We start from the raw sequence: 25,319 nt of genomic DNA, 5'->3' as shown, positions 1-25,319 counted from the left end.
TTATTTCAACAAATGTGGTCATGTTTGTAGACTTGTGTCAGGATACTCTACCCACAGAGCACCAAGCTCTGCTGGCAACAAGGGTGTGCAGCTCTCCAGCTGGTCCTCTCAGTGTCCTCCAGGAACACGTGGGAAAGCTGTGGTCACATACTCAAGTGTGACCCCTCCAGTCCCCACTGCTCTACCCTGTAACTGGACTCTCGCAGGCACCACTTGGATGTTCCCCGTTGCAAGATACAACACTACAACAGGCTTCAACATCCTCCAGTTTCCTGGAGGGGGATCTCAACCTCTCCAGGAGCTGGCAGTGAAAAACAGCTCCTGGTTCTGCTGATATCACCACTTCCTTTGTCTCTAGGGGTTTGGCAACCTAGACAAGTTCCTTCTGAAATGATCTAAAATCCAGATGTTGCAGATACTGGCATCAAGAACAAAATTTATACAGTGGAGGATGCTTTAAATGACAATATGAGAAATAGGGGTTGTCTAGCCTCCCAACTCCAGTTAGATTTTATAAAAAAAGATTTGAAGACCCTGTTCTCCAATACAACTGATGACATTTCAGGCTTTTCTCCTCCGCAAGAACTATGGTGATGCAATGTTTAGACCTCCCAGAGCTGGCCATGGAGACCTGTTCCCCAGACCTCAACCACACAAGGGACCTTGTACGTGTCTCCATCAGAGCTTTGCATTGCTTAAGAAAAGACATGAAGGACGGTCCGGGGTCCAGAGTATTGCTGTATTTCAATGATACATCAACCTGGCAAAGCTCAACATCAGCAGAGATGCCAAGTTCAGCACGATGACCCAGGTACCAGCCACATGGAGGGGTCAGCCAGCAGTATTTGGTCAAAACCAAGTTTTATGATTCAGGTAAAGATGGAGGTAGTCCACAAGACTGCAGGAGCTTTGCAGTAAGTTCCCATTAAAGCTGGGAAGACCCGAGTCACACCGCTGCCAGGTTCCCTCCTGGAGGCTTTTGGAGGGACACCAATAATTGGTTTTTAGTATCCCAGACACTGATGTAGGGAAGGTAGCGAGGCTGTAACTCTGGAGCACAGAGCTAGCACTGCTCAGTTTAAACAAAATAGGCCCTCTTTGTGAGCCCTGCCTGAGGTGGTCAGCCTCTAACAAAAGACCACTGACAGTCCTTTGGCACGATCTCAAGCAATTTGAACTTTCCACAGCTTTTGCAGTAACACAGTTCACTTAAAGCTGACACAGACAGGAACTTTCCAGTAATCCTCATGTTAGCTCTTATGCTGGGTTAATAATTCCCTGCTCAATCATCTGTGGCCGAGACACCACCAGTAAGATTCCTGTTAAGTCTCTCCTACTAAAATGGAGTCAAAAACATATATGGAAAACTTATAAAATAAAGCAAATGCTCTATCATACTTGCATGCAAGGCAAACCAAAGCTGCTGGCTTTTAAAATTTTATTACTGTGGTTTATAATCCAAAGTTGGACCAAGACCCTATGCTCTACAAATATAAAAACAAGAAAAACAGCAAACGCTTTCCTTTTGATGTCCTTTGAACAATGTTGCTGAAGATTTTCTGGTTTATGTTTTTGGTCTTTTTTTAAACCAGTAAATAGAGACAAATATAAACCAATCACCTAAAAATAACACACATCCAACATTGTTAGCCTCAAGGCAAACTCTAAGCTCCCATTTGGGGTAAAGTTCTCTGATGGGCTGGTGACAGCGTCCACGTGAAGACTCTTCCCCAGCACTATGAGGCTCCCAAAGACCTGAGCTCCGCAGTCTATCTAGACCATATTCTCACTGCCTTGGTCTTTTTTCTGAAACCTATGGAAATCTTCTTTCCTGAACCGATTTTGGCTCAGTAAAGATATTCAGCATGTTCTGATTTTGGTGGAAAGAGCTCTTGTAAAAAAAGTCTGGCCACATACACCCACCTAGGTCTTTCCATCACAAAGGGGTCAGCAAGGGGTCTAAGAAACCAGATAGCCGTACCTGTCCCACCTCAAAGCAAAATCCCGACCAGGAAGGCAGCATTAATTGTTAAAGTAAAATACAGGGATTTTCCTTAGCGATTCAAAGGCAATTCATATAGCAATTAAAGTATCAGGTTCAGATGTGGTTATAATAGCAAAAGTATTCAGATACATGAACAAATAACTAAACTGGCACCCGGGGTGAAGTGTTTAGCTTGAGTTGAGCTCTTCCCCTAGGGAAGAGAGAGCCACGATGGTCCCTGCGTGCGGCAGCGCAGGGGTCAGCTTGGCTGCTGTGATACACAGATGCGCATTTAAGGTGAGAACAGAGACCCTGAAGTTATGGGTATCTCCCGCCCACCCCTTCACCTGGTTGTTTCCACAACCAGCAATTACCCGGAGACGGGCTCATATGGAATCAAAAGTCCAATGTGGATGAACATCTTAATTTTGACAAGAAAGCCAGCCCAGGTCCCGTCTGCCCTGTACCACCTGCAGCGCGGGGAGGAGAGCAAGCCCCGCTCGGCACAGCTCTCCTGCACACGTTTGTGTTGGCAATCTGCAGGCTAAAAGGCTGCCAACAAATACAAATAAAAATGTAAAAATACATTCGCTGCACCTGGTTCTTTATTCTTCTCTGAAATATATGACTAAGCTTTGCTCTAACATGAGTGGGGAGGTAATATAGCTACTATTTGTGTATCAAAATGGGTATTAGCTGTATCCAAAACACCCCCCTTGGAGGGATGAACAAAGAGAATAACAAAAAACTAGATGGAGCACCCCGCTGCTTTTCAGACAGTAGCCAGCAGCCACCCAGGGATGGGTGTTTCTATGGCCAAAGCTTTGTAAGTTTTGCAAAGAAGTTTTAAAGAATGATGTAAACGCCGTAAAAATTTTGCAGAAAAACACAAAGTTCAAGGCACCTGAGAACACTGCAGACAGCTACCACCTCTGTAATTTCCCTGGAAACAGTTAGGGCATAAATATAGCCATTTGCAATGGGATGCTTTCATTTACACACTCCTGGGCAAGTCAGGGACATCTGGAGAAATCATCTTCACAGTGCGTTACAAGACTAGGAGTGCTCCTTGTAGGGTGGGAAAACAGACGGCTCAGGGGAGGCATAACAAGGAAATACAAAATCACAGTAAGAAGGGGAACAAAGAACAAATAATCCCTGTTCCTCACAGTATAAAAACTAAAGATCACCTAGGGAAATGATCAAGCAGCATGTTTTAACAGAAGACAATTTCTGCAAGTGCATACATCTGAACAGTGGGGACTGTGATTGGGCAGAAACCTCCGAGAGGGATTGAACAAACTCAGAGATGAGGGGGGCACGGATTGTGGCACTGTCTCGCCCCATGGTGAGTCAACATCATAATGTGGGGGAACCCTGTAGCCCCAAAAGCCATTAAACATTTGCCTTCTGGGAGCTGGGACAGCGCAAGAAGGTAAGGACCAGTCTGTACTTGTCCTGTTTCTCATACCCTTCTCCTTAATATTTGTTACCAGGCAGAACTAGAGTGGGGATATTAGCTCAGACATCCCTTTGGCCCCATCTAATTTAGCATTAATGAGGTGATGCTCATGAAAGCACCGAGAGGTGATGCTTATGGTAGTAAATAAAACAAGGCGCCGCATACAATCACCTGCAGCCGTGTCAGCACTGGACCTGGTGCGGTTCTCAGCCGGTGCAGCAGTGTCCTGGCAAGCTGGCTAGCTTCCAGGGATGGATCCTGGCCACGCCGGGATGGGACGGAGCAGAGGGAGCTGTGCTGGCCCAGCCAGGCTCTGCCATTTAGCCTGCGGGGCAGGCAAGCATCCCTGCCTTGCTTAACGAGCTTCTGTCAACATTAGCAGGGCAGGTCTTTTCTAACTTTAAATTACTTAAACATGCAAAGCAGTGGTTGAAATCACCCAGACTATTTTCTGCTATCTGTATGGCAGTTGGGCTCATTGATCTCGCACATCAATAAAAGGGCCGCTTAGGCTAATTGGAGGGTATACCTTAATTACCTACACATGGGGCTGAATCAGGCAGCCCAGCTGAATCCCAGCCCCTCTGCAGCCTCCCAGTCCTGCAACGAGCCCTGCCAGGAGATCCTCTTTCCCTGCCTCTCCTTCAGACTCACTTCTCCTGAAGCATAAGGAAGCCAGGGTACTTTTTTGGCTAACAAACACATCCAAAAAGGGCGTGTTATACATCATAGAAATCATAACTCGCTCACAGAGCAGGATACACCGAAAAAACTTCTCCGGCAAGAATCGGCTTTTCCCAGAGGCTGGTTTTGTGCATATTATATTGGAGACAGCACCTCGGGAGGGACTGCTGCTGTCTGCAGAGCCGGGTGTGAGGGAGCCCCGGGCTCCTTCCCGCCGAGCACAGCCCTCGGGCCCCACCGGCTCTGCCTCCGCAGCAGCTCTCACCAGCAGATCAAACCAGGTCCTCCTCCCAGGGCCTCGCAGCTGGGTCTGCCTTCCAGCTCACCCCTTAAGGGGGGGTTCCTCCTGCAGGAGGAAAGCATCCCTGACTGGGTTTCTTCTGATCGATCCCAGGGTGAGGGGCAGGGCAATCCTGGTGTCCATCTGGCCATGTTCTCTCTGCCTCCTCCAAGTCTATTAAGAAGGAGGCCTGTGGCTTTACACCACCAGAGAGGTGGAGATCTCAGCGTGCGGTGAATATCTTTAGCACAAGGACGCCTGAGAGAAGAGTAAGAGGGAGGTTGACTTCAAATCAAAAGACAGCTTGGGAGACATGAAAGCAACTTTCTTCATCACGCTACACGAGCCTGGCTTCAGGGAAGCCATGGCCAGCTTTCTAAACCAAACCAGTGAATAACTACAGACCGAACACTACCTGTTATGCAAAGTCATCCATACAGGTTTCCACACAAACAAGTGGTTTGAGCTTTTTTGGCCACCTTGGATGACGGAGATGGCAAAAAGAGAACCCCAGGTGCAAGGACACAAGTTTAGTCTTGGTGGCTGCCCCACAGTCAGATCCATGTCCCTGCCCGTGTCCCTGGGGAATTAGATGTCAGCCAAGCAACATCACCTTTTGCTCTGACTGTGGCTGACGTGGACTTTACAGGTCTTTTTCAGCAGCTCTGAGGAGCAGCAAACCAAAGGGAGATAATGATTTCACGACCATTACAGCCCATTTCCCAACTCTGCGCGTTTCTGTATGCACAAACCATTGCATGAGCCTGGTTCTGATGAGTCACCCCGTTTAGTTTGACTCATCTCCTCTGCTCCTCACCAAACACAAGCCAGCACAGGCCAAATCCTACCCGGTTGATATTGTCTCGTGAAAGCAATTAGAGTGAGCAGCTTCTTGGATTTGTAAGGCCCTTGGCTGCAGCTGCCCAGCACCGTGAGGGAACACACGTGGACGCATCCCTCTTTGCCTCCACCCGGTGTTCCTCCCACCCTCTGTCTTTTCTAAAAAAGCTGATTTCCAGCCCTGTGGTCCTCAGGAGACAAAGCAGGGGGAAAGAGAAAAAGGGAAGAAGTGTGGACAAGGCTCAAAGCAGCTCTAGATAAGTCGGTGCCCGAAATCCCAGCAGCCTCCCCGGAGCCACCTCTCCCTTCCCTCCTCTAGCAACGTGCCTACTGGTGGGGCTGCACCCGTCTTTGCAAAGATAGAAGCTTTTTTTCTTTTTTTTTTTTTTTTTGAAGTGTAGCCTGAGTTATGAGTACAATCCGCTGAAGCCAGCAAGGTTTCCCAAAGTGTGAGAGAGGCCAGAGACCAGCCTTTTCTATTCCCCCCTCTTTGTTCGGATCAGGAATTTGCAATCCAAATTCCAGCCGCACCAGGGCCGGCAATGAGCCCAGCTGCTGTGAGTAAGAAGCATCTTAAAGAGTTGATGAGGCTGCTTGCCAAGGAGCTGCTGTGAGACAAGGTGAACCAACCTCGAAAAAACCTGTATGTATATAACACCATTAAGATAGCAAATAAAAAACCCGTCCTGCAATGCAAAGGAATGTGATAGTCCCCTATAGTTGCAAAGAGTTCTTGAAATATTAACAGGGTTATCAGCATTCACTTATCGGTTACAGTAGTGCCTAGATAACTCAAAGGACTGAGCCAGAGCTCATGAATACATACACTTTCTCAATGCAAAATCCTTACTACCAAAGAATTTCTTACCTTTTTTAACCCAAATTTGTTTGTTTGTTTGTTTTTTATTAGCAGACCTAGAAAGGCAGCTATCTACAGGGAATGAAGAACTAAAATTATTCAGTTGTGTATTTTCGCAGTAATTTATTACAATATTTTCTTGCACTCTGTATGTTTCCAAGACAGGTGTTTTTAAATGTGTTTACTGAATCTCCTACAGTGCTTATTTTAGCAGCTGCATTTTGCATCGCAAAGTCTGTGGTAGGTTCAAGCTGCAGAACTTGTAGGTAGCAGAACTTCATACAAATGAAAGCTGGGAGTTTTGTACCCACAGAAGAGAGTGGTGAGTGCTGACATACTTGCCTACGTGGACCTGCTTTGGCAGGGGGGTTGTATTAGATGATCTCCAGAGGTCCCTTCCAACTCCATGTGATTCTGTGATTAGGTGCTGAGTATTGTGCACAGAGCACTGGAACAAATTCTCCCCTTAGTTTGAGTCAATGTGGTCACACAGGGACAGCATAACCTTCTCATATGCTGAAAGGACTTTCTAGAGACTTTCTGCCTTCCAGAAGGAACAAAACACCAGCATGGGCAAATATGTATAACCTCTTCCAAGAAGCAACAGCAGAGAACCCACCAAGCCAAGGGCAGACCCTATACACATCTAATTACTGCCTCTTCTATTACACCATCCCTGGTACCTGTCCAACCATCTTGAACTGTTCCAGCACAAGGAAATAAAAATCCTATTTAAAAACAAAAAACAAAAACAACACCAAAAATGAATATTTTTCTTTAGGCTTTGGTTGCAAATGCACAGCAGCCCTAAGCTAATCTAAGAGCTGGCTGCCACAGTCCCTTTCCTCCTCTGCACTGGCACTTGCATTGAACTTCTTCATACTTTTTTGTTTGTTTGTTTTTTATTCGTAGTTTGGCTTTTTATCAACTTTTATCCTCCCTTGCACTGTCTCTTGATAGTTGTTTGATGGACCGAGCTGTTTCTTCATGCTAAATCAGAAGTTTGTTTTGGATTTGTTTTTTTTTTTAATAGCAGGTTGGCTTTTTAGCAACTTGGTGCATGGAAACAGCCCAGCACAAGGTCATACAGGTGCTGGGAAGGAAAAGACTATAGCAGCCAGAAGCGAGATTGGCTCAGATTTGCTGCAATTTGCAGCCCATGACATTTGTCTTCCAGGCCCATTCACTTATCTACTGAACCATGCTGCCTTGCAGATTCTTCATCTTCTTTTGATACCAAGTTTAGGAGAAGATAGATAGCAATGCTGTTATCAACATGCAACAACTTACACAAACTCAGGCAGTTCAAAGAGCCAATGCATTTACAATTTGTTATTTTGTGTGTTTAATTTCTGCAGCGAAAAGACAACAGGAAATAATTTTCCCACCAACAAGTTCAACTTTCTATTCAAGGAAGCTTCTCAAGGAAGTGTGTTGTATATACATAATACTACTTATAAACTATCAAGCATTCATTAATTTATCAAGCTTCATCTTAAACCCAGCTACATTTCTTTGGATCCCTTCACAGAGAGGTTGTTCCAGAAATTTGCTTCCTTAAAGGTTTCAAACACCCTTCTAATATCCCACCTAAATTTATTGAGAGGCAGTTCACATATGGATTTTTTTCTTTTAAACTGCCCTGCTCTTAACTCTGTTTTCCATAAGCACTTCAGAGAGGTAGGTAGCAATCATAGTCCTCTTTGGTTTTCATTTTGCAATATGAAAGATGCAATCCTCTACCATAAGTGATACCTCCAGTGAAACAAATTATTGTTCCTCAACTTGTCCTTTTTACCATATAAATTAACTTTTCTTGACTAGGAACTATCAGAATAGTACAGAGAAGAGATATTCGCAGGGCCTCGTATAACAGCATGTAATACCTTGCTTTCTTTAATAAACCCATCCCACTTAACAAACCCCTGTTGTGGAAATCCCATGCACCAATGTATTTTTCAGCTGCCATCTTCCTGAACCAACTCAAACACACAGGCACTGGCTGGAAAAGAAAAGTCAACCAAAGAGTGTCATTCCAGAAAATGGAATGATTTTCCATCCCGGTATTTGATAAGCACTTTAAATACTATGTAAGTAGGTGGAGGGCCTACCTCCGAAGAGAGGGCAGCGTGGTCCTGGCACACCACACCCAGGTAACAATATATTGCTTTTCTCGGGGTAGTGGCAGCGTTGCCTCTAAACAAGCAGCAACACAAAATCCAACTGACAGAAATGCAAGAGGTGCTGAAATGCCATCACACGGAGGCTAATCTTTTCCAAGAGATTTCATGACTCATAAATTATCGCAGAGAAAATGAAATGCTACAAAATGCCTAAGAACAGAAATGGAAAATAAATTAAGATGTCTAATAAAGAACAGAAGCAGTCGTGATTTCTTAGTGTGGGTTTATTAACTATTGTGCTTTCCAAAAAGGATCAAATTACCCTGAAGCTCTAATGGATCAGCATCTCATTTGCTAGAGGACCAGCTCTCAGCTGCAAGCTCTGGCCCCCATCCCAGGACCGGAGCATCTTTGCAAGGCTCCTACACCCATCAGCCTCTTCCAGCACACCATGAGGATGGAGCAGGTTCAACAGCAAAAAACCCATCCCCAGGATGGACCGCCAGCAAATTAGCTGCTGACTGCCAAGACTGAGAAGCAGGGAGGGATGACACTGGCCACAAAATTAGTCAGAGCCCTGCTTTTAAGAATTGCCGTATCATAAAAGGGAAAACTACTGCTAAAAGGAAAAAGCACTGGAAATGCAAACGCAGACGCCTGGCTGTAAAATCATCAGGCTGAGCTCTCTGCTGAGTACATGGAGGGATTCAGTGACCCTGAGGGAGCCTTACCTGCTGAATGAGCCAGGAACACACCTTGCTGGGTATTAGGCAACATCGTGTAATGCGACTACAGCAGTAAGCACAAAGGCCCTACAGTGCAAAGAACAACACTGCAAATTTCACAACGGCTGAAATCTCTGACTGATTTCTTTAAAATTCAGTTTCAGCACAGGAATAACATTTAATTAGTCTTCTCTTATCATTACTCATTTATGTAATTCATTTAAATACCTGAAAAGGCACAATATCCCAACTTTATGCAGCATTAAGCCATTAAAACGCTATCCTTATATGATCAGTATGGGATGTGTGAAGTTATTTACGCCACGGAATGCTTTCCAGTCTGAGAAAGCTTTCAAACTGGCCATCAAAGTTGTCAATTCACTTTTCCTTTAAGCCTTGAAAAGAGCAATGGGATCTTTTGACAGCTAAAGTCTGATCAAGGAGATGCAGAACAAAAACCAAGAGAGTCACTGACACCACCTCAGAGCAGGCAAAACAGCCTCTCCCGGAGGATTTTCACCCAGGAAAAAAGAAGGGATGGATGCTCAACTGCCACCGGTGGAGTGAAGAATTTTATCTGATCATCTCAGCACTTCAGCTTCAGCACAGTCTGTTGCGCGTTGGCTGAGCCAAGGAGTGAATCAGTCATCTCAGCTTAAGAAATCCCAACCGCTTGGCAAGGAACGTATTTTAAAAGCAGATCGTACACAAGTTCGTAAAACTCATTCATATAAAACAAACGACTTCACTGCACAGAATAGAAAAAATGTCCCCATTTCTCAGTTCTCACCTGAGTTTATTGCCATTAATTGGTCATGTCCATCAGTGCTGTTGGTAGTACATAGGAATTTCTTAGTTTAAAGCCTCTTAAAGCTGAATAAAGTCCCAGACACAGCTATTAGCTGAGCCATAAGGGAGCCGAGGCATGAAGGAAGCAGACAGTATGGGCGACTGCAACTTGTCGCAAGGGACAGGAAAAAAATACAGTCACCACCTACACTCAAACTGGGCCAAATCTCCATTTTGTGGGTATAGGTGTTGCTCCCACGGACTGCAAAGACAACAAACACCAACATTCAGCGTGCAGCCTGCCCTGTGTCCTGGGGCTGGTCACAGACATCCCACAACTGCCCATGCCGGGCAGCAAAACCTCTGTGGGACTGTCACCACCTCGTGCCATGGCATCTGAGGGGCAAAGGATCACAGTGGCAAAACTTCTGGAAGTTGTACCAGCAGGCAGCAGCGCTGAGGTCCCAGCCCCAAAACAGCTACTGGGAGGACAAGGGCTGCATGGGTGATGTGATGGCTGTCACCGGTTCACCAGGAGCACCTCACGGGGCATCCCGGGAAGGGACAGACCCTGCCCCTTGCCTTGGGCCAGCACACCCACCTAATAGCGAGTAACAGCACGGGGGTCAGAAGAGGGTGAGGGTGGATGAGGTGCCCTGCTTCCCCAAAGGCAAGAGGGAAAAGGCAGTGAGAAAGGGTGCTGCCACCCCATCGCCAAGCACCGTGCCCGGTGGGCAACTGCCTGCCGGCTCCTAGTGCCCACCGGACACACCATTGGCCGGGCCCGGGGCGGTCCCCGGTGCCGCCAGCCATATCTGGCCATCTCACGGGGCAGTCGGCCAGTCGGTGTCTGGTGGTTATCCTCATTATTTACAGCAGGTATTACAAAAGCAGCCCCCGCAAGGTCTCTGCGCCGTGCAGGGACGGCCCTGTACAAACTTGCAGCAGGCAAACTCCGCAGACACGGCGCCTCACTGCACATGGATCCAAGGAACAGGGGAGGAGAAGACAAAGAAAAAGGAAAGAGGGACACCAGCATGTTTTGTGTAACAAGTTTCGGCATCCACCAGGTCCTAAAATGCACCCGGGGTTCCCACTTTGCACAACCAGTGCAACCAACCAGAGCCTGCTGTCAGCAGCTTGGTCAACAAACCCATGCGTTAGGTGGCCAAACCCAATGTAGAAAAATGTCAGGTAGCTTAGTAAGCAGGACCTAAAAGTTCACCTGTCTCACCTAACATTCCAAAAGACTCACGGAAATTTGCCCACATGGCTTTAGCCGGGAAGAAAACCTTTTGCAAACCAACCAGAAGGCACCAGCAGGTTTTGTGATCTCGAGAAACTGAAGTTAAGACGGGATTTAAACTAGCAGGCAATTATCTGCCAGATGGAGAGCTCATCACGCAGAGCACACATCGCTACATTACACCGTGTCAATAAAAGGAGGCCAACATCAGAAATACAGCCCGTGAGAAGGGAAACCGAGTCAGCTGATGGGAGAGTTCAACCCAGCCGTCGCTGCCAAGAGACCTTTACCAAATGTGTCAGGACAACGTTGGCTACCTGTAGCGTCAGCGAGCACATTGCGGGAAAAGCCACAGGATCCAAGCGACGAGCAGCAACACGTTGATAATTACTAGCAAGTCTATCATCACGGCAAACTGCAGTGGGAAAGAGGATTAAACGGTAGGCGAAGACGGGTTGAACTCTAGATATTTAGCAGCGTAATTTAAGTCTGAGCCCATGAATCCCTCCATAACCGACCCTTTTGCCCATCTGGGGGGCATTCCACATAAAAGCAAAATACATTTACAAATACTTAAAGCCAGAAGACAAACAAATCAGCTCTGATCAATAGGAAAGTACTCCCTGGAAAGCCCTGGGGCTCTTGTTTATTTTACCTTTGAGTTCCCAGGCTACTGGGAGTCCCTGGCTACTGCCAGAACTGACCTAGTCCTGATGTGGTTCATGATCCAGCTTGTATTATGGCCTAAACAAAATCCAGCAGCTGGGGGTCAAAGCCAGACGGCCCGCACTGCTGCTCGACTGACGCGGAGGTGCCCACATACACGACCATGAGCCAGAGAGCCTCTTCCCCAGCACCCTGCAAGTGTGAGCACGACCCTGTAGCTTATGGCACCTACCAAAGAGATGGGAAACGTGAGTCCCACAATGGCTTCTGCACCTTATTCGGCTCCTCTTTAATGTACAGCACAGTAAGAGCTTTGAGATTAAGGGCTGGAGCCCAGCCCATCTCTGCCCTCGCTAAGTGTCCTGATCGCTGTGCTGAGTGAAGTGCCCAAGCTGTAGCGGGATGGTATTTCAAGTACTCCCACTTTATAGGACACTTAACTGCCTAAAACAGGACACCGCTGCAGGGAACGGGCACCTGAAAGTGAGAGGCTGTGGCACTTGATGGTCAGATATGAATCCTCTGCTGGACCTCAAAAGGTCTGCGAAAGGTGCCAAACGCCTCTCCCTAGCCATGCTGAGACGTGCTTGTAGCATCTGGAGGCTAGCAACCACACACTGCTAAAATAAGCAACGCACTCCTATGAGACAGCTTTTACACAATTTAAACTTAATTCAGACAGCTAAATAAATAAATATATTATAAAAAATGAAAATCACAGCTTGGATTTTAAAAGGTCCCGTCAGAAATATTGCTGCAAGCACACAAGGGGCTGGGCTGGTTCCTGGAAAGTCCAGAAGTGCTACGACAGGAATTCAACCCAATAAACTCAATGACTTTTTAACATCAGTTTTGAATAGGGTCAAGGAGTCTGATCTGGACCTAGTGAAAGGACAGAGCAGACCCAAGGGATGCAGCAGCTCTTTGTACCCATACTGTGTGCTCCAGTGGCATGGCAGCTATAAAGAATCACCTCGAGCACATTTGCTTCCAAACCTAACAATCCCTTGGGATCGAACAGCAAAGACAGATTGCGAGATGCTGGCCGTCACGTCTGTCAAACTCCAATCTGGTAATGAAGTCTCTGCTCTGCCCCTTTTAGCAGGGTCCAGATGCTTTTGCTTCTCCCTGAAACTGGAGCTAGCCCACAGACTCCACAGCAGGCAGGGAGATGCCGTGTTGACAATGGTTGTTAGCGATGGCCTCTCCTTCTCCTTCCTTCAAAAAACCCTGAAATATTTTGACCAGATACGTCATTTCCAAAAGTGCTGGAGACCTGACGGAATGTAGCATCTATCACGCATGGGGCAATGGTGTTGAAAACATTACTTTCCTTTGTGTTTGATAAGCGTAACATGTCTATGTTTATTATGTGGTCCCCTGAGGATTTATTACAGGCTTACCATTTCATTTATTTGCTTTTTTTTGTGCTTGGCATGTGTAAACACTGGAAAAAAACGAAGGTGGTTACAGCTTGGCAGCATTAATGACTTGTTGAAACAAAGACCAAAAGTTTTCCTTTCTCTCCAGCAAATCCTACTTTTCTGTCCAACTGCTATTTTTCAAGTGCAAAGATCATCTTTCTGAAGTATTTTAAAATTTTATTTCTTTGTTGAATGCCAAATCCCCGTAAAAGCATACTTTCCTCCTTCATTCACTCAAACTCTTGACAATATTTAGTCGCTCCTAACATTACTCACGGCAAAACTTTTTCCTGTTTGCAAATTACAGCCTCCCCCTTCCATCCAGTCTGCTAAGCCTGTTACTACAGGTAGTTTGCTGAAACAGAAGTACGTACAATCATCCCTACAAAAGAAAACAAACCCTTCCGCCCTGGCACACACATTCAAGGTGGGTTCATCCCACCGAGCTTTAGCCACCTGACAACAAGGCAATTAGCCCCACTCAGTCACTCATGTTCCCTCTCTAATCAGTGGGGCGAGATGGGCATCTCCAGCCAGCAGCCCTCCTGCCTACCAACCCATCATGGCTGCAACCTACACAACCACCTTTGAAGAGATACCTGATTTCTTGGGCAGATCACGGTAGGTGATACAAATCTGACCGCAGGAGCCAAGCTGTACCTTCCATAAGGCTGTTTCAATCAACGCCTTGCAATGAAATCTCAACCAAAGTGCATGCACCCGGGTCTTGCAAAAAAAAAAAAAGGTGTTAAGCAAATCTCGCCAAGCAAACAAGAGATCACTCAATGGCAGATTTCAAAACTTTCCATGAAGATTACATCCTGCCCCTATTGGAAACTTGGGTTACACCTATAAATAGTCCAGTGTTTTTCAACATTGGAAAAAGAGCTGCACTGGGGGGAAAAACAATAAAAATGTCACTTGTTACAGAAACACAAAGTGGCAAAACTTAAATTAATTGGGTCTCAGGTGTTCTCTCTTTCAAGTGGACAACCACTGTGAACAAGGCTTTGAAGAACTGAGCCCCTCGTCAACTTATTCTGTACTCTGATTTATGCGATCTTTTGGCCAAATACTCATATAAAAAGGAGCAGACAACAAAAAAGCCTATCACTCATAGAAGACAGCACTGCCTTACTTGTATCTTAAATGGCAAAGTTGAAGTCAGAGTAACTGGAGTACTATTTTACCTAAAAACATCATCATTCCCCACAGAAACCAGGACAGAAAAGACTATAACATGGAAGATTGCCAAAAAAGGTCATTAGATCTGATCTGAATATCTTTAGCTCTTCTAACCCTCCTACATTTCCTAGAGGCTCTCCGTAGATATTTTTGGAAATACAAGTCAGTACGCCAAAGGAAGCCAAGAGAGACAGTTGCCCAAATCCTGCAAATTAGGCAATACTGAGGCAAGCAGATAAGTTCTGTTGTTATCTCCAGCACTTAAAAGTAGCAAGTCTGTCCCCACCAACCGGCTCTCAAAATCCCAAGGGCTTATAAAAGAGAGGGAGAAGGGATGGAGAGCGTGGATCTTGTGTCTGACATTTGATCCTCCCCTTACTCATCTTCCATGCATGAGCCTTACAAGGTAGAGTTGCCTAAGCTGCTAAATATTGAAAAGGTATTTGTAGCACATAGGTTTAGAGGAGGTTTCTGCTTCACGTTTGCTTGCTCCTCCCCGTAAAGTAATTCTGCTCCCAACTTTTAGAGCGGTCACATTCTCACAATGTTTGTGTTGGTCTCACCTGGACCCATGAGGGAATCAAGGGTCCCAGCGGAATCACAAGCCAACGCCGTGCTACGGTGCAGTCATTGCTGCCTGTACCTAAAATAACCAGATGAAAGCAACCTCAGCTACCTGGTCTAGTGGGAGGTGTCCCTGACCATGACAGAGGGGTTGGAACTAGATGATCTTTAAGGTCCTTTCCAATCCAAACCATTCTATGATTCTATGCCGATGTATGCAGCAGCCACACACCTGGCTGAACTGTAAACGCCGTCATAGGTGTTGCGTGCTATCACATGCCCCTGAACCCATGAACCCTGAGCACCTAGCCAGGCAAAACGCCGGAGCAACCCATCAGCTGCAGACCTATAGCACACCCTGAGCAGGAGACCACGGATGAGTCTCCCCAACCCTTCCTTGAAGATGCTGGGAGACACCAGGGCCACGCTCTGACCGGACAGGTGGAAATGTGAGAATGTCTGGGTTCCCATCCGAGAGTCTGCTAAGGGTCCCACCGGTAAGAGCCCTACCAGAAGAGTGGTGAGCACGCTACATACCTTTGCCTAATGTCATATTTTCAAATCCAGCATTACTTTCCTCAGTCATGGGATGTCTGAGAAAATCCATTCAGCTCAAAGATGGGAGTCAACAATGAAAGGGAGTTTCAAGATATGAAGTATATACACTGAAGGAAAATGGACCATTCAACGAGCAAATGTAAAATTATACACTTTATCAGCAGCCAGCCACTTCCTCAGGTAGCACTTGGGATGTCAGAGATAATGAAGTATAAAATCCCACTGCTTCACATCACCTACTTTCCCCATCACTAATTCCACTGCAGATTTACTATCATCCTAACATCCAAACCTAGAAAACTGTTCCTGTATTCTAAACAAAGGGTTCTTTTGTCATTACCCTTGACAACAATTTGATGTTTATTCCGTATTTGGCACAGGATCCACAGCCCCAGCCTAAACCAATTCTGAGCTGCAAGGAAATGTGCAACCAGAACAACGGAACAAAAGAGGATCCTTCCCAAGCTGCAAGTCAGGAGTAGGAGCGCTTCAGTGACTTCTAAGAGGGAAGCAAATTGCAAGGGAATACACCAAGGAAACCAACTCATTAATACAGCCTGAAGCTTAGAAAGTAACCAAAAAATATAAAACAATTACTAATTCAATTTTAAAATGGTTATTAAAACCATCTCCCCATTTGCAAATAATTTGAAAACAGGGGATTTTTTTTTTTCCTGGCAATCCCACCATCACACTTCTCTAAATTCAATTCCTATCCCTTGGGACTTGATTAGCAAGTAAAACCTAGTAGATCTTTCCCCCTCTCACATCTTCAGTCTCATTCTTCTCATACCTTCTGCTTGTTATCCTAAAGCCTCCCTCTTTTCCAGAAATCACTGAGAAAAGCATCAACATTTAGGCAATAAAAAATTAAAATTATTGCTACATTGAGCAAAGTGTATATAAAACCAGCCCCAAACCCCTGCAATCTCAGTAAGCCATTTCTCATATCCTCTCAATCAAGGCAACTCAATAGCTTGTACAGAAATCTTAACAAAAAGATGCTGCAAAGACAAACATGCCCTTGGGTTTTTAAACAGGATTGCTGAATTTGGGTTTATGTAGGGCTTTGATACACACTATTTTTTTTCCTCCGGGAACTAATTGTGACCTCTAGTATTTATAGTTCAAAGTTTCGCTTTGTGGGACGAGGTTAAGAAGTGCCATCTGTGTATGCTTCCACCAAGACATACTAAGGTAGAAATATCTTGTTAAAAATTGTGTAATAAAAAAAAATGGGAATATGCAGCCTGCACCACACACAGACAGAAACAGGGAGAAACAAACATTTTCAGTGAGAGCTACACAGGAACATTTTCTGAAAGAAGTTGACTGACAAAATAGCTTCTGAGATAAAACATCTCATTTACTTTCTAAAGTGTGCTGTGATAAACATTTCTTTTTTTATTACTGGGGATAACTATTTTAGCAAAGAAATTGCTTATTTACGGTAGCTTTGGCTGTAGATAACTCCATATTTATTTCCAGCAGAAGATAGCTTTTATCTCAGTAAAAAGTTATTTTGTCAGTCAGCCTTCCACTAAATATTTTCCTCTCGTAGCCATAGACGTTTTCCTGTCTTTTGAAACAAAAATACACCACTCCTATGAAATCCAGGGATGAAGTGGGAGGAAGCACACACAAAAGCAACAAGGCAGCGACAGCTTTTTATCGGCTGCAACAGGTCACACAGCTGAGGAGGGAAAGTCAAATTCCTGCAGGCTGGGGGGGAGGAGAAGGGGGCACACCTATGGGATGGAGTGGGATAGAACCTATACGGATGCAGTAAAGGATTTAGGTAGCCACAGCAGATCCAGGAGCTAGCCTAACTTTAAAATAACGGACACTACTCTTGCTTTGCTATTTTAGGAAAATAAATATGTGTTGGGAAAATAAACAAGTGTTCAAAACCACCGCTACTAACCATTACGGGTCCTGCTTCGCTTCAGCTCCCCTTAACACACCAAGTAACAATCTGGGCTGCAATCTCACAGCTCGCACAGTATCACACCATCTTTCTGAACAATGTCCTGGTCCTTGCAGCCTTTGAGCTGCTGCTTTCTCTCCTCTCAGTGCAGGATGCTCGTGTGAAGTGCAAGCACCCAAAAATCCCGGGAACACATGGGCGCAGAAGCGCTGCTGCTCCTCAGAGGGAGGGAGAGGAGCCTCCACCCATCTGTGCCCACCATCTCCCAATGGAATGACCTCCAGGGATCCTACTGCAGCTGCTGGTGGGAATGTGCTTCCCCGGGGGGTGCCCAGGGAGAGCAGTTTGGGCGCTGCCTGCCCCTCGCTGGCCCTGAAAGCAAGTCCTCACAGGCAGCCAGAAGCATCACCCCTGGAGGAACCTGCAGATCTGCCCCTCCGAAACTCACAATGCCCCTGCAGCCCCCTCCTTCCCACTTCCCAAAGCGGGGGCTCGGAGCCCGATGCTGCCAAGGCACCCGGCCGGCATCCCCATCACCCACCCTCCATCCCAAAGGGCCCTGCGCTAACAGAGGCGCCTTTTCCCTCTAGTTTCTCTTTTCCCTTTAATCCCCAATCTCCACACACACAAATTACACACACCCCCCTTCCCCCAGGCCTTGCATCTCAGGCACAGCTGTGGCCTCACCTTTATCAGAAGGGCTAAACCAAAGTACTGTGCCTTCTGTTACATTTGTATGGAGAAGGCACAGAGCTGGAGATCCGGGATCATTAGCATAATGACTTCTAAATTACAATAATAATGAAGATCTTTTAACAAGCCTTGAGTAGAAATCCCAAGTTTATTGCAGCACAAACGAGCTCTATCTTAATTTGTATTTGCGGATAGTCAATAACCTCACTAAGTACCACTGCAGATCAAAAGCCAAAGAAATGTAAAAGGCAACACTTGAGCTCTGACGCCTTCAAAAACCACCTGGGTGTCTATCCCTCACGGCAGGGGGCACTACCTTCCCCAAATTGTATGTTGTGTAATGACATCCTGCCCCTCTACTCTGCCCTGGTGAGACCCCATCTGGAGCACTGTGTCCAGTTCTGGGCTCCCCATTTCAAGAAGGACAGGGAACTGCTGGAGAGGGTACAGCAGAGGGCTACAAAGATGATTAGGGGCCTGGAGCATCTCTCTTATGAGGAGAGGCTGAGGGACTTGGGTCTTTTCAGTCTGGAGAAGACCTCGGGAGGATCTAATCAATGCATACCAATACTTAAAGGGAGGGTGTCAGGAGGACAGGGCTGGGCTTTTTTCAGTGGTGCCCAGTGACAGGACAAGAGGAAATGGGCACAAACTTGAGTATAAGAAGTTCCACCTAAATGTGAGGAGGAACTTCTTTACTGTGAGAGTGGCAGAGCACTGGAACAAGCTGCCCAGGGGGGTGGTGGAGTCTCCTTCTCTGGAGACATTCAAAACTCGCCTGGACAAGTTCCTGTGCAACCTGCTCTGGGTGGATCTGCTTTGGTAGGGGGGTTGGACTAGATGATCTCCAGAGGTCCCTTCCAACCCCATATGATTCTATGATACTTCAAATTTATCCGGAGCCCTCAAAAGCTGCAACGTACAGCCCGGTGGGGTTTTGTCTGCCCTGGTGAATGAGGCTGGGTTCCCAGAGGAACATCTACTGTACCCCAGCGAGCTGTCCTGGATGACAAAGTGGGACTCGGTGCGGCAGCAGCACAGCCAAGCAGGTGCCAGCAGCATCTGCAATGTGATACCCCGGAAAACTCCTGCAACAGTTGTGCAAAACTCAGGCCAGCACCAGCCTTCCCCCACACACACACGTTCCCCCCCGCCAGCACCAGCGGGGGCCTGGGTGTAATGTTTAACGGGGGTGAGAGCCATGTGACTTGAGCAATGTTTAACCCATTTAAATCCCAGTTTAACATTATTGTGAACGTCACCGTGGATAAAAAGTAATGTTTTAAATGATCCTGTCAATGTAAGCCATATATTTAATAGTAAGAAATTTATTAGTAAGAAATCACAGACTGATCAATCTTGACCACCTGTTTCAGAAGCCCGGGGTGAAATTCTGCCCCCCCCGCCCCGACAGCAAGGGCAGGATTTCAGCAGGGTCCAGGTTTCACCCCAGTTGTCAAAACAACATAAACCTAAGGACCCAGTGTGCAGGCACGGGAATATGAGGCCAAGCTCTGCCTTTCTGTAGGACAGCCTTGAAGGTACAATGGAAGAAGGAGAACGTGTCCTTTTAAGGGACCCCTGGAGCCCACCTGGATTGGTTTCACCCCAGAGGGGTCCAGTTTGCTCACTCAGACGGCTCTACACGCCAGGCACAGGCAGAGGGGCACCCAGAAAGATTCACTTCAAAAGCGACCGACTTCAAAAGCTCCCTCCCGATCCAAAGCAAAATGCTAATATCCACACCACCCACATTCCTCATTCCTCGGCTTGGGTCGGGTCCTGGCCAACAGCGGGGGCACAGCCAAGCAGGTACGGTGGCACCAGGGCAAAGGCAGAGCCCGCCCCGGGCTGCCCACCATCCCACCCAGCTTCTGACGACATTTACACCGTTGAGAGTAAGTATTAAATGCCAACTGTGCCCTTTCCAGGTTTTACTGAACAGATCAGCTCCATTTTGTTTACACGCAGAAAGCCAAAGTTGCTGCGCTGATTTGAATAATCCCCGAGCCAAATGAAAGAACGCTGGTTTTAGCCAAGTACCAAAGTCTCGAAGTAATTTAATTGAGTAGCGCGGCTCCTCACCAGCCTTGCACAGCACAGCACTGGGTGGAAATCAGATTTTTATAGCAGCAGCGTTACTTCCGACTCGTGTATAGATCAAATTCCCCCCGAGTCCATAAAGAACTCCCTCCAACCCTCCCCCGGCCTGAAGAGCAGTAGCAAGTAGGGCAGGACTTTGTGCTTGTCAGGGTTGAGAGGTTAATGGCTACTCCGTAGACACGTTTTTCAGTTAACTGGCAGGTCATTTTAGCAGATGATTTGCAGGTATTTTGCAACACTTAGAGATAACCCTGTGAAGCACTTCTGTCTGAACTTCTTCTCGTCTTTTTTTTTTTTTTTTTTTCTAAAGACCGCATCAGATAAACCAGAGAAAGCAGGCAGGTGAGAGTTTCCTGGACACAACCACACACGGCCAAACTCTTTCCATTTCCAAACAGCAAACTTCTCCAAATTAACATCAAATGGAGTTCAGCGCTTGCCAAAATTATTTTAAAATACCATCCGCAAAAAGCTTTAATCTTTCAAATATCTCAAGACATGCAGCAGACAGGCAGTTGTGATCAACATCACAGCAGAGTTTCAAAGTTCACACCTTCACCAAACACGAAAACGATGCCGGAATGATCCAGCTCCTATTACTTAAGAAAACAGAGGTCTTCATTCCTACCTGAGATTTCATCCACTTAAACTGAGTAAATCATTAGACTGAGAAAGGAATGGTACATGTCATCCATCTATTCTTCTCTCCTGAGCACACTCTTCAGCTAGTCTAACCAAACGACTTTTCCAAGCTTCTTGCTCCAAGTTGAGTTCTTATCTTCTGCTACTAGATAAAGAGCTACTGGTTCAGGCAGACAATGACCACACAATCACCTGCGCCTTAATCCAAATGTTTTTCTTTAAGGTCACAAGCCAACTGTCTGTTTTTTCTGCAAGTCCTCACAGGACATGGAAGCGGCATTTGTGAGCTAATGTACCACATCAGCTGCCCCCCAGCCTTTTGGAACAACCAGGAGGGGCTTCTCAGGTGATGCACCCCAGTGAATTCAACCAGTTTACGTAATATCACTTTCTTTTTCCCGAAGCAAAAAGGACCTTGAGCCTGCAAACCCAAGGGAGAGCGTGGCTCTCCCTCTCGAGGCCCCACCACACACCGTGAGTACTTACAGTAAAACAAGCACTGCCAGGATTATGCCAGAGTTTGGTCATTATATTTTTTTTTAATACCACCATCCAAAAAGAAACATCTCCCAAAGTGTCATTTTATGTACCCAGTACCTGCAGCTATTTTTCTTTTTTTTGCAGGAAGAATACAAATATTAGCTTTAGGTTACAGAGAGAGGTGGTGAGGAATGTATCTGGTTAAACCTCTGAAAGTCAACACAAGTATGGGATCAGGTCCACAGTAAACTTTATAGAGTGGCACCTGCAGAGGAAATTACTCATGGCATGATTGATGCCACAATTAGAGGCATAAAAAGTAATTCCATGATAAACAAGCAACTGAGCAGAAAAAGAATAATATCCTAAGAGCATATATGTGCTCATATAAAAGTATATATTGGACAATATTGAGCAGTCTTCACACACACACCCCCCAATTAGGAAGGAAGTTAATGGTACAGTACCCCTCCCTCTTCCCTCCTCTCCCTCCCCCCGGCAGCGCTGATTTTGGGGCTGTATTTGGCCAGCATCTGTCCCTAGCTCTCCTAAAGCAAGCCCGGTGCAATCAGCTGCGTTACACGGCCATTACACAGCCATAACTCATGGCTTTCCCAGATGCCATTGCCCACAGGAACCCACGCCAGCCATGCCAGCCAGCGCAGCTCCACACATCCACCCAGGCCACACCAGTGGAGAACTGGCCCAAGGTCTAAGGATCTACCAGCAAAAACTCCCATTACGCAGAAGGGAATAAACATGTTGTGTTACTCAAAAAAGAACAGAGGAGCCAAATCTCACCCCTTTTTTTTTTTTTAGAGAGAAAAAAAAGAGAGGGAGGGGAGGTGGTGTTAGAGCTACGTGTGCATTCCCTACATCTGTGCAACTTACATCACTCATTACCTTTATGGACCCACATCAGAAAAGCTTCAGCCAAGGTACCACCTAAACAGAGGGAGTACACAGGAGTATACACACACACGCTTGTTTTTATTTACCCTTGTGATCCACGTTTACTAAACAACTTCAACGCACCACTTCAATCCGCAGCACATGGGCATGATACATTTTTGTGGTTCCTCTCCAAAAATTTCATGGATAAATTGCTGCCTCGGGAAAGCGAAAGCTGGGTGCTGAGCTGCCAATGGGTTATGTCTGCCCAGGCCCCCGTACTGGTCTGACGAGCAGAATTACGCGCTTTACGAACCTCGAACGCCTGCTTACCTGAGACCGACACTTTCATGAGGGCTTCCAAAGGTCTGTTGTTGTCCAGATCGCGACTGAGTTTGAGCTCCCCGGTGGCAGAGTCCAAAAGCAACAAGTTTAATTCATTGCCTTGCACAAAGGTGTAGGCCAGGCTGTCAGACACATCGGGATCATGAGCAGGGATCTTGCCAATGACGCCGGAGGGGAAGCTGTTAGACTTGTTGGTCACATAGTTGTTGAAGAGGATCTGGAAGTCCTGCAGCACGGGTGGGTTATCGTTCTGGTCCAGGAGGCGGATGTGCACTGTCGCCCGGCTCACGAGAGGGGCCGAAGTGGCCTGCACCACAATCACATACTCTGTCCGGCTCTCATAATCCAGGTCCATGAGGGCCGTGAGGTCTCCATTGAGCAAGTCTAGTTGGAAGACCTCAGGGATGTTGCCCTCTACAATCTGGTACATGATCTGTGCGTTGGTCCCCTCGTCAGGGTCAGCTGCACTGATCCGTGCCACAATGGAACCCACAGGGCTGTTCTCCTCCACAAAGATGTCAAATTCATCCTTCTCAAAGACAGGGGGGTTGTCGTTGATGTCCAGCACAGTCACTTGGATATCCACAGAGGCTTTCAGCGGTGGGCTCCCCCTGTCCACGGCAAAGGCTCGCAGGCTGTAGACAGCCACGTTCTCACGGTCCAGCTTGCGCAGTGTGCGTATCACTCCAGAAGTGGGTTCGATGTAGAAGTCTCCATCTCCATCGTCCCCACCTTGGAAGGTGTAGAGGAGACGGCCATTGAGGCCCGAGTCGCGGTCAGTGGCGGACAGTTGCAGGACACTGGTGGAGAGCGGCACATCCTCAAAAACCGAGCCCTGGTAGCGGTCACGCAGGAAGCGAGGCGCGTTGTCATTGGCATCCAGGATGAGGATCTCAACATACGTGGTGTCTGATTTCTGAGGGATGCCGTTGTCGTGGGCTGTAATGGCCAATGTGTAGGAGGCCTGGTCCTCATAGTCCAGCTCCATCAGGGTGGTGATGGTGCCTGTGTCGGGGTCGATGCGGAACTGGGGGATGTTATCGTCCAAAATGTAACTGATTCTTGCGTTCTCCCCCGTGTCCTCATCGGTGGCACTGATGGTGACAATAGAGGTGCCGATGGGCTTGTCCTCGCTGACGCTCACTGTGTAGTGGGAGCTCTGGAAGACTGGGCGGTGTGTGTTGGCATCTGTGACGTTGATGAAGACCTGGACGGTGTCAAAGCGAGTGCCGTCAGAGGCAGTGACTGTCAGCACATACTGCCTTTCCTGCTTGTAATCCAGGGGCAAGGCCAGCGTGATCAGCCCCCCGCCGCTCTGACTGGTGATGGCAAAACGGTTCCTGGTGTTGCCACTGGTGATCTGGTAAGTCACAACACTGTTAACGTCCCTGTCCACTGCTGTCAGGGTCAGGACACTGCTGCCCACAGCCGCGTCCTCGTTCAGTCTGAGGTGATACACCTTCTCCGTGAAAGTGGGGTTGTTGTCGTTCACATCCAGGACAGTGATGGACACACTGGCTGAGGAGGTCATGACCGGCACACCATGGTCCCTGGCCTCCACCCCGAAGTGATAGTTCTCCACAGTCTCTCGGTCCAGCTCTGCAGACACTGTGATCCACCCCGTGCTGTTGTTGATCTGAAAAGGGAACCCAGAGTCACTTCCTGCAGGGGCACCTCCGGTGGAGGGTGCCATCTCTATGAGTTTGTACTCCAGGCGGGCGTTCTCCCCAGAGTCAGCGTCCACAGCCTGGATGTGCAGCACCGAGTAACCCAGAGGAACGTTCTCCAGCACCGTGGCCTGGAAGGGAGTGCTCACAAAGATGGGGGCATTGTCATTCACGTCCACGACCTGCACTGACACCATGCCACTGGAGTTGATCAAAGGAGGCCTGCCCCCATCCTGGGCTTTGATCCGAAGCGTGTACTCCCGAATAGTCTCATAATCCAGAGGGTTGATCAGGTCGATGGCACCGGAGAAAGAGTGGATGTAGAACTGGCCTTTCAGGTTGCCGCTCACAATGCTGTAGTGCACCTGAGCGTTGCTGCCCCGGTCCCGATCCGTGGCCTGCACCTGCAGTATCTGGCTGTTGACCGGAGCGTCCTCTGGCACCTGGACCAGGTAGCGTTTCTCGCTAAACTGTGGGTAGTTGTCGTTCTCATCCTCTACAGTGATGTGCACCATAGCCGTGGCGCTCCGTGGTCCTGGATCCTTGCCCTGGTCATTGGCTTCCACCACCAGGTGGTACTCGGAGACCTCCTCGCGGTCCACTGGGGCTCGGGTCCTCACAACCCCAGAGCGTGGGTCAATCTCAAAGACCCCATCACCAGCTCCTGGCTCCAGCAGGCGGTAAAGCATGTTGGCGTTGGCCGGGGCGTCGCCATCGGTGGCGCGGATGGTCAGCACCTCGTAACCCACCTCCAGGTTCTCCCGGATGCTCTCCCGGTACTCGGGCTGCTCAAACACTGGCTCGTGGTCGTTGGTGTCGCTCACCGTCACCGTCAGGTAGGTGGTGGCCGAGCGGCGGCGCGGGGAGCCGTGGTCGGAGGCGGTCACCTTCAGCACGTGGGTGTCCTTGGTCTCCCGGTCGAGGCTGCGGGCGGTGACCACGCTGCCCGTCTCGGCGTCGATGGAGAAGTAGTCGTTGGAGCGCTCGTCGAAGAGGGCCTCCATGGAGTACGCCAGCCGCCCGGCCTCCCCCTCGTCGGGGTCCTGCGCCCGCAGCACGATGACGGCCGTGCCGGCGGGCTCGTTCTCGGGGATGGACACCTGGTAGCTGGGCAGCTGGAACTGCGGGGGGCTGTTGGGGCTCCGCGCCCACCGCGCTCCGGGACGCCCGACGCCGCCCTCC

The 25,319-nt window shown here is 47.7% G+C and overlaps 1 protein-coding gene across 1 annotated transcript in view; it reads right to left on the bottom strand.

Moving 5' to 3' along the window:
- The window catches only part of CELSR1 (cadherin, EGF LAG seven-pass G-type receptor 1), a 172,002-nt gene that overhangs the window by 143,412 nt on the left and 3,271 nt on the right, over positions 1–25,319 (bottom strand). The window contains exon 3 of the mRNA XM_014963359.1: positions 22,459–25,315. Within this exon, the coding sequence (XP_014818845.1) occupies positions 22,459–25,315 (2,857 nt within the window). The remainder of the gene's footprint in view (positions 1–22,458; positions 25,316–25,319) is intronic.

Source organism: Calidris pugnax, unplaced genomic scaffold (genome assembly GCF_001431845.1).
Source record: "Calidris pugnax isolate Ruff unplaced genomic scaffold, ASM143184v1 scaffold44, whole genome shotgun sequence".
Classification (NCBI taxonomy): Eukaryota; Metazoa; Chordata; class Aves; order Charadriiformes; family Scolopacidae; genus Calidris; species Calidris pugnax.
The sequence above is the reverse complement of the archived record's forward strand: the minus strand, read 5'-3'. Positions and strand labels throughout refer to the sequence as shown.